At 45.0% G+C, this 13,302-nt stretch overlaps 1 protein-coding gene across 2 annotated transcripts in view; it reads left to right on the top strand.

Annotated features, from left to right (window-relative positions):
- Positions 1 to 13,302, top strand: part of RPN2 (ribophorin II) — a 60,224-nt gene that overhangs the window by 45,225 nt on the left and 1,697 nt on the right. Inside the window, exons 11-17 of one of the 2 annotated variants that reach the window (XM_049650828.1) lie at positions 618 to 732; positions 3,483 to 3,677; positions 4,884 to 4,970; positions 6,958 to 7,053; positions 8,668 to 8,743; positions 10,276 to 10,405; positions 11,932 to 11,979. In XM_049650828.1, coding sequence (XP_049506785.1) covers positions 618 to 732; positions 3,483 to 3,677; positions 4,884 to 4,970; positions 6,958 to 7,053; positions 8,668 to 8,743; positions 10,276 to 10,405; positions 11,932 to 11,979 — 747 coding nt within the window. The remainder of the gene's footprint in view (positions 1 to 617; positions 733 to 3,482; positions 3,678 to 4,883; positions 4,971 to 6,957; positions 7,054 to 8,667; positions 8,744 to 10,275; positions 10,406 to 11,931; positions 11,980 to 13,302) is intronic. The other variant, XM_049650829.1, reaches the window with a different exon arrangement.

Here is a 13,302-nt window from a genome sequence, read left to right as displayed (position 1 = left end):
GGCCATCTTACCGCATCCCAGGAGATGGCTGGGAAAAGAATAGTTTTCTCATCAAGTCTGCCTTTTGAGAAAATAACTCTTTAAAACCCAACTTGAGGCAGAAAAGTAAATTGAAACTGTATCCATGAAAAAATACAGCATTAAAAAAAGAAAAAGTGATAAGTACCCGTCTTTCCTTTGCATCTCCTACCCCCTCATCTTCCAACCATGCACCCACATGCTGCTGACATCAATCCTGTGATTATTTCTCTTTGCCCGCTTTCCAGCCCAACTCTCTATTCCCCCCTGTACCTGCAGAGGGACATGTGAGCCCCACTGGTACCTGACTTGGTTGAGCTGACATCCTTAGGTCCTTGAAGTGACAGCCTGGAGCGTCTGTGCATAGCATTTCCCCAGACCCCAATGAGAGTTTATCCTGTGCTTTTCTCAGTCCTGGCTCTCCTAGTCCGGTTTGCCCTCTGGCCACAGACAATTGTACTCCTGTCTGTCTGCAGCAGGGAAGTTTTCCAGTGGGGAGAGGGAGGATTAGGCAGTGAAGTGCAGTTTGTCTTTTTTATTCTGTTCTCAGAGACCTGCAGATCCTCTCCGAAGATTTACTGTATACATGTCTCTTTCAGGGTGACCTACCCAGCAAAAGCCAAGGGCACATTCATCGCGGACAGCCACCAGAACTTTGCTTTGTTCTTCCAGCTGGTAGATGTGAACACTGGTGCTGAACTCACCCCTCACCAGGTCAGGAAAAAGCCCAGGTGTTCCTCCTGGCCTGCAGCCTTACCATGCGCTAGAGTATATGGCACGGTGTATAAAGTCCACACTCCCTTTCAGGTCTTCACTCTGGACCCTGATGGACTGGCACGTTTTCCCACATGGCACTGACCCCACTCATACTGGTTGTAACTCTGAACGTGGCGGACACAGTTCTTTTTATTTTTATTTTTATATTTTTTAATGTTTATTTATTATTGAGAGACAGAGAGACACAGAGCATGAGCAGGGGAGGGGTAGAGAGAGGGGGAGACATAGAATCCGAAGTAGGCTCCAGGCTCTGAGCTGTCAGCACAGAGCCTGACACTGGGCTCGAACCCACAAACTGGGAGATCATGACCTGAGCCAGTCAGTTGCTTAACCAACTGAGCCACCCAGGTGCCCCGACACAGTTGTTTTTAAAAGATCAGCTGGTATTGAGAAGATAAATTTAAGGCAGATTAGCGCTTAATTGAGGTTTTTTTCCTTTCTGAGGAAAAAAAACAAAACAACAAAACAGATTGAAATAATTTTGAAAAAGGAAAACCTAGGTAGGCCCAAAGGGTTTTGTTCTGACCACAGCAGAGTTCCTCTTTGTAGGAATCTGAAGAATAGCCCTTTTTAACTCATGCTTAATTTGTATTAGAAAACAATAGCCTTCATTTTTGTTTTCCATATATAAAATCATGAGAATTATTATTTAAAAGATTTTCAGGGACGCCTGGGTGACTCAGTCAGTTAAGCATCCGACTTCAGCTCAGGTCATGATCTCCTGGTTCGTGGGTTCAAACCTCGTGTCGGGCTCTGTGCTGACAGCTTAGAGCCTGGGAGCCTGCTTCGGATTCTGTGTCTCCCTCTCTCTCTGCCCTTACCCGCTGCTTGTGCTCTCTTTCTCTCTCTCTCAAAAATAAATAAACATTTAAAAAAAATTTTTTTTTCAAACCATATACCCTTTCCCCAGAGAATCTGATATGGCCCCTTATCTTCTCAGATACCTTCTCCCCTGCCCCTATCATCCCCCTAGACTGAGAATAACTGCTCTTGGGCCTTCCCCATCCATGATAGTATTATAATGGGAAATTCCAATAAATACTTTACTGAAAGAAAACAACATGGGACATAGGGGCCTTGGTTTAGATGTTTCGTGGGGATAGTTTAGCAAGAGCTGGTGGAGTCGGGTTTGTGCCGAGAGACAGCTTCAGAGCAGATGACTGAGGTGAGTGGATTTACTTGGAAACCTTCCTGCTTTCTGCTTCTTGTAGCTACAACTGCTGCACATGTGGCCAGGCTCCAGAGTGGCTGCCCCCAAGACCGCCACCCCTGGCACTTCTCTGTTCCTCTCCCCTCCACCCCCAAGCTTCAGAGAGCTCGGTCAGGACACTTAGCTAACTGACTTTAAGCACTTCAGCCTCTCAACATTTCCGAGCTCCTTTTCAGAATGACGTGTGCCAACCAAACAGCACAAGGGAAGAAAGAATATGAAGAGAAGAGATAATAAGATTAAACTGGTGGGATTAGGGCTGAGGCAGGGAATTAGTGAGGGAGTGTAACTTTAACTGAATACTTGTCTCATTTAAGATTCTGCTTTGGAACCATGACATAGAGAACCCTGCCAGGTAGAGATGGCATTGTGCAGGTGAACCTGGCTGCCACGTGCCCTTGGCTGTCACAGGAGGAAGGTCAGGCCTAAATCCCATTCTTGGCCAAGACTGCTGTAGTCAGGATACTTCACATCTCTGGGCCTTTTCTCTAAATACTTTCATGGTGGTTCCTTGTTGCCCAGATGCAGAGTGACAAATGAGATTTACATTTTTTTCTGGGAGCCAGGGCTGAATTGAGTGAACATGGCAACTCATTTAATCCTTGGAACCTTCCAGCCTTGTTCAATTCTTTATTTTGAAACACCTGAAAGGAAAGCTCAGAGTGTATGTTAAGTTTGCTGCAGTTCTAATATGCAGAAGCCTTAGTTTCTTGTGCCATTGGGGGGATAAGGACTCGTACCATCACATTGGTGACAGTATCAGCTACTATTTGTCAACTAGCTAGCATATACCAGGTCTTGCTCTAAATACTTTGCATTTATCATTGTGCATCTTTGCACAGGTACACCACATATAGAGGTTAATCGTTCTCTCATAAAGATGAGGAAATCAAGGCCTGAGGGCGTGAAGTGACCTGCTCACCTAAAAAGTAGTGGAATCAAATGTGTCTGTCTTCAGAGCCTGGGCTTTCTCTGTGACACCAGGCTGCTCTGCTTGGTTAGAACTCTGCCTTGCTATCAATCCTCAAGCCTCTTCTACTAAATCTTTAGCTAGAGGCACTAGGAAATTGAAAATGGGCCTCTCACAGTTCCACCTCATTTCCCTTCTTTTCACCCTCTGGTGAAGAAGTTAATTGGGCAGCAAAGTGGCCAAAAGGCTGGCAGGAAGAAGAAACTGCAGCAGCAGCAAAGGGCTTAAATCTTCCACAAACTGGGCATTCAGCCTCCATGTAGTTAAGAATTGGCTGGACCCCTAAGTTAAATATCTTAGACTAACAAAAAGTGATCTCTAATCTCTGAGCTGGGAACCAGAGTGGGATGGCCACTCCTTCCTCGCTCTTAGGCAGGCCTGGCACATCCCAGAGCTTCCACTGTGACAAAAGAGCCAATAGTCTGCTGCCTTGTTGATTTGGTGTTGGGTATGGAGGGAACTTTGAAATTATCAGATGAAAGGTTGTATTATTATTGTTCTACCCAGACATTTGTCCGACTCCATAACCAGAAGACTGGCCAGGAAGTAGTGTTTGTTGCCGAGCCAGACAGCAAGAACGTGTACAAGTTTGAACTGGATACTTCTGAGAGAAAGATCGAATTTGACTCTGCATCCGGCACCTACACTCTCTATTTGATCATCGGAGATGCCACTTTGAAGAACCCAATCCTTTGGAATGTGGTATGCCCTAATGCACCTTGACCTAGGCAAGAGTGGCTGTGCCACAGTCAGACAGAGACTGCTCTTTTTCAGGAACATGGCCTCTTTACCCTGGCCTTGCCTGTGCAGGGCAATAAATAGGCATGGTGAGGTGAGGGGCCGTGTGCTGTCTTCCATTAGTAGTCGTAGGGGTATGCACATGGCCTGGCACATCGTAGGTGCTGGATAAATAGTGACTGAGTGAATGAATGAAGCATGAATTTGCCCTCGTGGGTCCTAGCAAATTTCTATAAAAGTTCCACTCGAAGGAAGTTTTCATTTTATAGCAAAGCACTATGGGGGATACATAGATATAAGAGATAAAAGCCTGGTCTTTGAGATGTGGTACAGCCTCACAGGGTGGGGGGGGAAAGGGTAAGATTTGAATTTTGAAAATAATTCAGATGAATTCTAGAATATGCAAGATGCTAATGAACTATTAACCAATATTTGCATACTGTGTTATAGTTTACATAGTGCTTTTCACCTCCATATCTCCCATCTGATGGATGTGATGAGCGAAATACTTCTTGAAAGACAGCATTCGAGTGAGGGGTGGAAGAATTGCAGGGGTTTATCAGAATAGTATCTGGGGGCTGGGGAATGACCCGCAGAAGATGTTTTCGGTGAGGCCTGAGTGGGTCCATTTTGCTGGAGCCCCTGCATCTGGTCAAGAGCAGTGGGTGGTGAGCTTGGAAAGGTAACAGAGGCCAAACCCCAGGCCTTGAATGGTGGTCGCTCCCTCTGCAAGACAAAGGGGCAGCTGCATTTCTTTGCGTTGTATTCAGAGCCTTTTTTCTTCTCCTGGACTTCGGGCTGCTTTTTGTACGAGAGCACATTTTCATTTCTTTTTTCTGTGACTAAATCACACTTCCCAGGGACACCAGCAGTTTCTGATTGCAACTGTAACAGCCTGAATACCAGCTGGGATTTTTGTATTAAGCAGCTCTGTGGGGCTCACCAGACCAGTAGAAAATTGAAATTCTAGCTCTAAAAAGCATTTTCAACAAATACTTATTATTTTGTTCTTGACATTTTTACTGCCTCAGTTGTCAGCTAATAGATCAGAAGTGATTAGACTGCTAGGAGCTGTTTTCAGTTATGGGCCTGCATGTGAGTTAGGGCACGCTACCCTGTTTCAACCCCTTCTCTACCCTGTGCCTTTAAAAGCTGCCCTTATTTTTTTAGGCTGATGTGGTCATCAAGTTCCCTGAAGAAGATGCTCCATCGACTGTCCTGTCCAAGAACCTTTTCACCCCCAAACAGGAAATTCAGGTATAAGGAGCCTAAGGGCTCTCCCATTAAACATGGAGGAGAAACGTAAAATGGGCACAACGAGAGAGGGCAGTGAATGCCTGAACTGTGGCTCTGGGATCTCCTTTAACCTGTTTACACAATATTTTATAGTTTTGGCTTCACCACACTGCAAATTAAACGGGACAAATATCAGTGCCAACCTAGAACTTGAAAAAACAGGCTCAAAGAGCCCAGTGACCAGCTCCCTGAAAGCAGATAGTTGGACACAAAATCAGAGTCTGTTTTTCCTAAACATTCAGGAGGTTCAGCCTTCAGTTGACAGCTACAGGACTGATGGGTTTGGCATGCTTCCTCTCTGCTCCTGCAGAAATCAGGGCTATTGGGGCCTATAGGTGGAAAACTCAACTGGGTGGGAGCATAGGGCTTTCCTCCCCCAGGCAGTCCTCTCTCCAGGGATTCATCTTCCATGCACACAGTTAGCAGTCTCTGCCCAGCCCAGCTCAGCAGCACAGGACTGTTAGAATCAAAATAAGTAACTGATCAAGGAAGAAAGGCTTTGAGAAGTCTCTAAAACATTTTACAAAATAAACATAAACAAAATAAGTATAGTAATTGTTAAGCAGTTTGAGCCATTGGTTAAGGAGACTGAGGTGGACGCACTCAGTGGACTATTTTGCAGTCCTAAGAAATGATCATACTGTGGTAATGTGGAAACTATTCACACCACATCTGAATGAATGTCGAGATGTTCCAAGCAGACTGCTTACTCTTGTTTCACTATTTAAAAAAAGGACAAGGGTCCAAAGGGTGTAAGTAGTAGGATTCTTCTTTGAAATCCTCTTAATGTTGATACAGCATTGTTTAAGGTTGTAAAATGCAGTTAAATAGAAGGTACAACTGTGAGGATGAAGGGTGCTGACTGATCTGCCATAGACGGTGTTAGAGATCCCTTAATGGTAGTGGCAGCAAAGAGGAACTGAGGTGAAAATTTGGGAACAGGACTCCCAGGTGGGGTTGCCTCATCCTGGAGCTGGGTTGGCTGGACATTGGCAAGGAAAGACAGACATGAGTCTGTGCATTGGAAGAAAGACTGAAAAAAAGTTAAATTTGCACATGTTAGAGCTTACAAAGCACAGTCAGATGCCCTATTGCATTTGGTCTTTACAGCCACCTTGCAAACCTAATAGGATGGTCGTTGCCCTCCCATCCCCGATTTTCCAGTTAGAAACTGAGGCAAAAAGTTGGTAAAGCAACTTGCCCCTCTACTTGGGCCCAAATAGAAGTCTTCTGGACCCCCTAGTCCATCACTGCCCCTGCTGGGTGACACTGTCTAGATGAGCCTCCCAAAGATCTTCATACAGAGGTTCTCAGAACAAAGCAAAACAAAGAAATACCAGAGCAGTGCTTGCCCAGCTTTCTGGTTCCAATTCTGGAAATCAGGCAGAACAAGGAAGAGAGAAGGTTCATTTAGGGCTTCCTTAGAGCCATGGGCTGGATGCAGAAGGGGTGAGTTATGGTTGGAACCATCAGTAGTGAAGCTCTTTTACAGTGAGTGAGGTTACCACCAGTTAGCTAACTTAAGTGGGGCAGTAATATATGATAGTGCCACCCTAGGAACCCAGAAGCCTTATGAAAGCCAGAGTCCTGCCTTGGATGTATCATCCAAACCATCCATATACCTGGGCACCCTCTCTGACACTAAGCAAAATGCCATTGAATGGGTTGCATTTTCTAACCTCTAAACGGCAGTGAGTCTTTGCGAGAAAAAGAGGGTTGCCCAAGTAGTGAGCTGGGACTGGTGTCTTTGGAAAGAGGCCTCTGGGATTAGAAGCCAGCATTGAGAAGAGGCAGAATCCCAGTGTCCTCTCACTTCCAGGAGGGTTTAGCCTCTGGGAAGCATTTCTTCTTCTTGACTGTCATTGGCATTTTGGTTCCTGGTATACATGGCAGCCCCTGCGGGGAAGGGCACATTCTTAAATACTCTTGGTGTGTCCTCTTTTGGCAGCACCTGTTCCGAGAGCCTGAGAAGAGGCCCCCCACCGTGGTGTCCAATACGTTCACAGCCCTGATCCTCTCGCCCTTGCTCCTGCTCTTTGCTCTGGTGAGTAGCTGTAATTAGCATGGGCAGCGTGTGTCTGGCGCCAGACTCAGCAGATGTAGCTGTTCTAAAGGAGGCTTTGTGCTCTGGCCTCCGCACAGCTCTGAAGGGGTCCAGCAGCTGTGACCTGAACCGATGGTCAAAAAATTTTAGAATAACTGCAATTCCCCACTGTGGGGAACAGCCAACTGATCCATAAACGAGAGGCATGAGAAAGTACCTCATAGCCACTGAAAAATGATAAAAGTGTATGGACTGGGATACTCTGCAGGAGTGTTCAGATGAGGTCAAGTGTGAACAAGGCAAGGCCCAATGCTGATAGCTATATAAAAAGAGAGTACAGAGGGACACCTGGGTGGCTCAGTCGGTTTAGCGTCTGACTCTTGATTTCAGCTCAAGTCATGATAACACAGTTCATGATATCGAACTGTGCATTGTGTGTCGGGCTCTGCGCTGATAGCTCGGAGCCCGCTTGGGATTCTCTCTCTCCCCCCTGCTATTTCTCTCTCTCTCTCAATAAACAAGTAAATAAATAAATAAATAAATAAATAAATAAATAAATAAAATTTTTTTTAAAAAAGATAACAGAGAACAGAGGCTGTGCATTTCAGTGAACCTAAAACCATAAACAACCCAAAATCCTCATAAAAGCAAGTGTTAAATAAATTATGGTACATCCATATGATGGAATAATATGCACTTTATTAAAAGAATGTATAGATTTATATGCTGGTATTGACAAGATTGCCAAGATGTCGTACTGGGTGAAGAAGGCCAGGGGTAGAAGAGTATGTTTAGTATGGTCCTCTTTGTAAAAACCTTGAAAAGGCATTATCTGTTAGTGTTGGTCACCTCTAAGGAGAGGACCTTTTAGGGAGTATAAAGGAAGGAAATTTTTATACTTCAGTGTACTGTTTGAATTTTTTTTTAATAATTTTCTTTTGGTCTCTCTTTACAAATTATAAATATAAGAAGCATATCCTTGAAGTTCAGAGAATTTTGATAACTGTATGGAAAACTCATTAGATCTTACTTCTGGAAAGTTAGCTGCCTGTGTTTCTAATTTATTCATTGATTTTAGTAAAGGAATTATTGGTCAGTCTAAATCTGGAAGGCATGGCACAATCTTTCAGAAACCAGACTGAGGGTATGGGCACCTGTTCTCATGAGTGATCAGAATTTCAAAAGGCATGGAACCCACAGCAGGAGCGTGCACCCTACCAGCTGCCAAGGGTCTTATCTTACCAGTACTTAGAGGAATTAGCCTGAGTGCCAGTTAACTTCATCATAAATGCGGTCTGTGACCTTTCAGCTTTGTGGTTTCACCTGCTTTAAAATAGAAGAGTTTGCAGTCATTAAAAAGGATGTTCAGGTTTGAGTTACTCGAGCACATTTGAGAGCAGGTGTAGGAATGCCTTCCTAAAGAGAAAAGGGAACAATTTTTTTCCTGAGGACTTCTAATAGGATGGCTGTCACTTGGAAAAATTTCCTGTCCTTCAAGTATACATGAACTTTTAAGCCCTTGGGGCTGTTCATTGGATTAGCATTGACGTAGCATGTGTTGCCTTCCCTTTCAAGTTCTAATGTCTTTTTAATTTATCTCTCCCCATCGTTCAGTGGATCCGGATTGGTGCCAATGTCTCCAACTTCACTTTTGCTCCAAGCACGATCATCTTTCACCTGGGACATGCTGGTAAGCACTCTAGGCTGCTAATTCCATTTAGCCTCCTCTGACATTTTGCCTGCCCATGCAAAAGCCCTGTTAAGTAGACCCACAACCTATTAGCTATAATGACTTAATAGCATAACATTTCCCTCTTCCTCTTGGCCTTTTAGGACAGTTAATATGATGATAAACCTGTTTGGTCCATCAGCGTAGAACAGCTGTCATTATATTGGGTTTCATTGTGCTAGGCTGCTGTTGGCTGGCCATTTACCCATACTTAATAGCCCTGTTCATTTCCAGAGATTAGTCACTTGCCATAGCTTTACACTGAGCCATCTTCCTGGATGAAGAGCATTAATGCAGTTTCCAAAGGTTATCTTTCCCCACCATATCGATCTTCACGTTTGTTGGCGGCTGGGTCTGGACAGTAATAGAAAACAGTTTCTTCCATAGTTGGCCACACTGTCCCGTGTTATTCTCTTGAGAACTTAGGACCTAAACATAACAAGATGGTAAATTCACAAACCAGCTAAGCGTTTGAGATGTTTGACCCTGTTGGATCTGTGGCGCCTTGCATTTCACTGAGATTTCAGTATTCTCTGATTTCGTTGACGCTTTAGGGAGTCACCCTCTGTGCATCCATAGTGTGTGATTCTGTAGCGGTCCACAGATGAATCAGTTAAAATTCTAGGCAAATGTGTGTCTGTGTTTTTCTCAGGAAAAGAGGGAGGAAAGAGGGAGTTTGTAACTTTGATCAGATTCTCACAGTGGTCCGTGACCTCAGAAACAGTTAAGAACCCCTGCCGTAGTTCATCCGTCATCTTTCTGGGCAAAATTGACAGGATGACCTTTCTCACCAGCCTAGTTACTGGGTTTGATGATAGCCCTCCTGAGTGAAGCTGAGACTAGAACCTGAATGTAAATTTGTTTAGAGCCATGACTTTTCTCGCCAGAGTGTTTTTTGTGCACATTCCCTCATTTGATTTTCATCACAGCTGTGATGTGGGTGCCCAGGGCAGGAGTTACGATCCTCCCTGTTCAACAAGTGAGAGAATGTAGGCTCAGAGAAATGGAAGCGGCTAGGCAAGGAAGAGCCTGGACCAGAACCCAGGGCTCCCAGTGCCCAGGCCTGAGCCCTTTTCATTAAACCTTCTTCCTCAGTGCTTTCCTGCTTCCTTCCTACTCACACTGGCAAAATCCCCTTAATAATCTTTTTTTAATAGAAAGGAAATTATTCATTTATTTAACCCTGCATGCTTTCATTCAGAATTTAAAAAATAAAATGAATGCCAAATATAGTATCATAGTAATGCTTTAAAAAAAACCAACAAAAATAAAAAACCTCCATTAAAGGAAATAGATGTGAGTTGGAACATGGAACCGGATAGTTAAGGTAGCTGACATCTGATTTTTACCTCTGAATTTCTTGGTAGCCAAGGTAAGTATATTGAGTTAATTTTCTGGCACCAGATAAAAGGAATAAAATGAGCTGGTCTGGAAATAGAGACCTCTTCAGAGTCCAGCAGTTTAATTGGCTGTCATGACATCTGTTCCTGTAGCCATGCTGGGGCTCATGTATGTCTACTGGACTCAGCTCAACATGTTCCAGACCCTGAAGTACCTGGCCATCTTGGGCAGTGTGACGTTCCTGGCTGGCAATCGGATGCTGGCCCAGCAGGCAATCAAGAGGTAAGGCTGGGGATGGGCCGGGGACTCAGAGTGGGATTAGAAATATTTTTGTCAGCTCTGCTCACCCAGCTCTTTGAACAAGGGTATGTGGCAGAACGATTCGTATCCTTAGGGGCAAGTGTGACACCTTAATCCAGCCTTTTAAGTCCGAAAGGGGCCTTGGTGATCAGTTTTAAATGTATTAAAACCACAGTGATTTATGCCCTGACACATTAGAACAAGAGAAGAAAATAATTGCTTTATGAAGATTAAAATGGATTAGAACATGTGCGGCAGAAGATCGTTGTTAATGTGCTGGCTGTATAAAAATGTTCTCTACTCGCCACAGGGAATCCTATTCTGTCCTCCTCCCATGCCCCAGAGCTAATCCTCTATAACCCCTGGCAGACTTTCGGAGCGTTTCCTCCTAAGTGTGAGGTCCACGCTCTTCCCATCCCATCCCACCCCCACCCCCAACTGCCACAGGTTTTAAGAAGCCCCTAACAGGGAGCCCTGCTCGGTAGCCTGTACCACGTCCCTGAGAACCAGACAACCTTAGGTTCACACAAACGGTCAGATCTCAGCACGGCAGCAGCTTGCCGGCAGCTTGATTTTCGAACCTGGATTAGAAGCAAATTTAAATGTCACATAGGTGTTTCTCATTGATTTGACTTTATTAGAACTTGGGTGATTTGAGCCACGGAAAGGTCGGTAAGAAAAGGTCAGAATTGCTTTCACCTTTGGAAATTAACATTTTCAGATGTGCCCTGCTTTCTCCTCTCCAGGACTTTTGCTGTAAGAATGTAACTCAATAGTGTGCCCTCCAACATGGCTGCCAATTAAGTTGGGCAGATCAGAGAGGCTTTCTCAGAGACCATTAGTAGGCGGGAGAGCCACCTGTCTCATCCCTGCCTGAGTCTCCATTGTGCGCTGAGTGCCTCGCCTCGTGGAGACCTGGCCCCGAGGTGCTCCCTCACTTCCCTGTAGTGATCCACGTTCCACCAGAGCTTCCCTTAGCACCGGCAGTGGCAGCTGGTTCATTTCTCTGCCCTTCCAGGAGCCTTAACTTGGCAGCTATGCATCGCATCTGAGAAAGAGCCAGGGACTCAGCTGTTTTTTCTAAGCAGAGCCCTGTTCCCTTGCAGCAGCCAGTCCAGGCCCCAGGGAGCCAAAAGGCTGTGCTCTGTTGAGTTCTCTCTTTTCTAGAAGTTGCCCACACAAGATGTACAAATCAGGGGAGTAGTGGACTGGAAACCATTTGATTTAGATCCTGTTTAGCAGGGGTTCCTAATCTGGAATCCTAAAATTGTGTACATTTTCTGGGGAGAGAGACCATGGTCCTCATTCCCTCTCCAGCATGTGTGCACACGGACATGCACGCACCCTCATACAGAAAGTTCTGCTGTGAGTCCTAGAACAAACTCTGCCACTGGGGGAATCACGGACCCTAATGGAAGCTCTGGTTGGGTGTTTGCCATTTCTTTTCTCAAGCTTATTTCTCTTCCCACTGTCCTTTCTTGATTCTCAAACCCTCTTTCCTTTGGCAGGATCGCTGCAGAGCAGAGCAGTAGATTGGCAAAATATAGGACACTACGGTAAAGATGAAGGGTGGACTCATCCCAGAAGCAGGGCCCCTTTCCCATCTTGCCCACCTCATGCATGTCAGTTTTTTATCTGATGTTCAGCCCACTCGTTCCTCCCCACCTTCCCCAAGCCAAAGCTGAATTCTGGGGCCATTTTTGAACTTACTGGACCAGGGCAAAAAACCAAAACTCCCTGAGTGAGCCCAACTGATAGGGTAATTTGACCTGGCTTTGGCTGCATTAGACTCCATCCTCCCTTATGCCCATGGGGTACTTGATAGACAGCAGCCCCTTTCTCGATGAGGAAAGCAGAGTTGAGGATAAGACAGATGCAACCTTGGACTTCTTGAAAGGGGACCCCGTTCAGAACATCTCAATTCATTAAATGATGGTCCCATGGCAAATCCTGGCACACCTTGTCACTGTTTCTAGGCCTTTTTGTAACACTGATCTTTGGTTGGGCCAAACAGTGTGGTTTGGTGAGATTCTCTGTTACGAAGGACTAATGGCCATAGCTCAAAGCCAGCATCAGAACCCCGGTTTCTAGAACTCAGGGTGTAGTTCAGGGCTGATCCCTGTGTGACTGAAATGTCAAGTGAAATATCACCCATTTTCCTAGGTATTAATCCTAGGATGAGGATGGAGGTGAAAGCAAGGTGAAGGGAGGGAAGGGGAGAGAGTATGCGCTTCATTGATCAGTTCCTTTAGACTGGGATCAGGAAAAGTTCTCTAGAAAGATAGTATTTTAGGCTTTGCAGACCATATGGCCTCCGTCACAGCTACTCAACTCTGTCACTGTAATGTGAAAGCAGCCGTAGACTAAACAAATGAGCATGGCTGTGTTCCAATAAAACTTTATTTACAAAAACAGGTGGTGGGCTGGATTTGGCCCATGGGGCATCATTTGCTGACACCTGTACTAGGCCAACATATAGAGAAGGAAAGTATTTGAATTTTCAAGTCATGTTCCCTGATCCCTTGGCTTGGAAATGGCTTCCCTGCCAAGGCAGCAGAGCCATCTAATTTTTAATCCTCTGCAGATCAGGGAGATCAACAAAAGCATGGAATGTAGAGCCTTTTCACTGATGTGTGAGCATAAGCTGGCACATCTAATCCTCAACACAAAGACTGCGTTTGTCCTGGTTTTGTTTTTTGGGGTTTAATTGAGGTACAATTTATATCCAGTAAAAGTTGCCCTTTTTGAGTACAATCTGAATATTGACAAATTACACAGTCGTGTAAATACCACCTCAGTCAAGGTATAGACTATTTCTACACTCCAGAAAGTTCCCCTGTGTAGTCAGTCCCTTGTCTCCTCCCCCATTCCCTGACATA

This window comes from Panthera uncia (genome assembly GCF_023721935.1).
Source record: "Panthera uncia isolate 11264 chromosome A3 unlocalized genomic scaffold, Puncia_PCG_1.0 HiC_scaffold_11, whole genome shotgun sequence".
NCBI classification, from domain to species: Eukaryota; Metazoa; Chordata; class Mammalia; order Carnivora; family Felidae; genus Panthera; species Panthera uncia.
The sequence above is the reverse complement of the archived record's forward strand: the minus strand, read 5'-3'. Positions and strand labels throughout refer to the sequence as shown.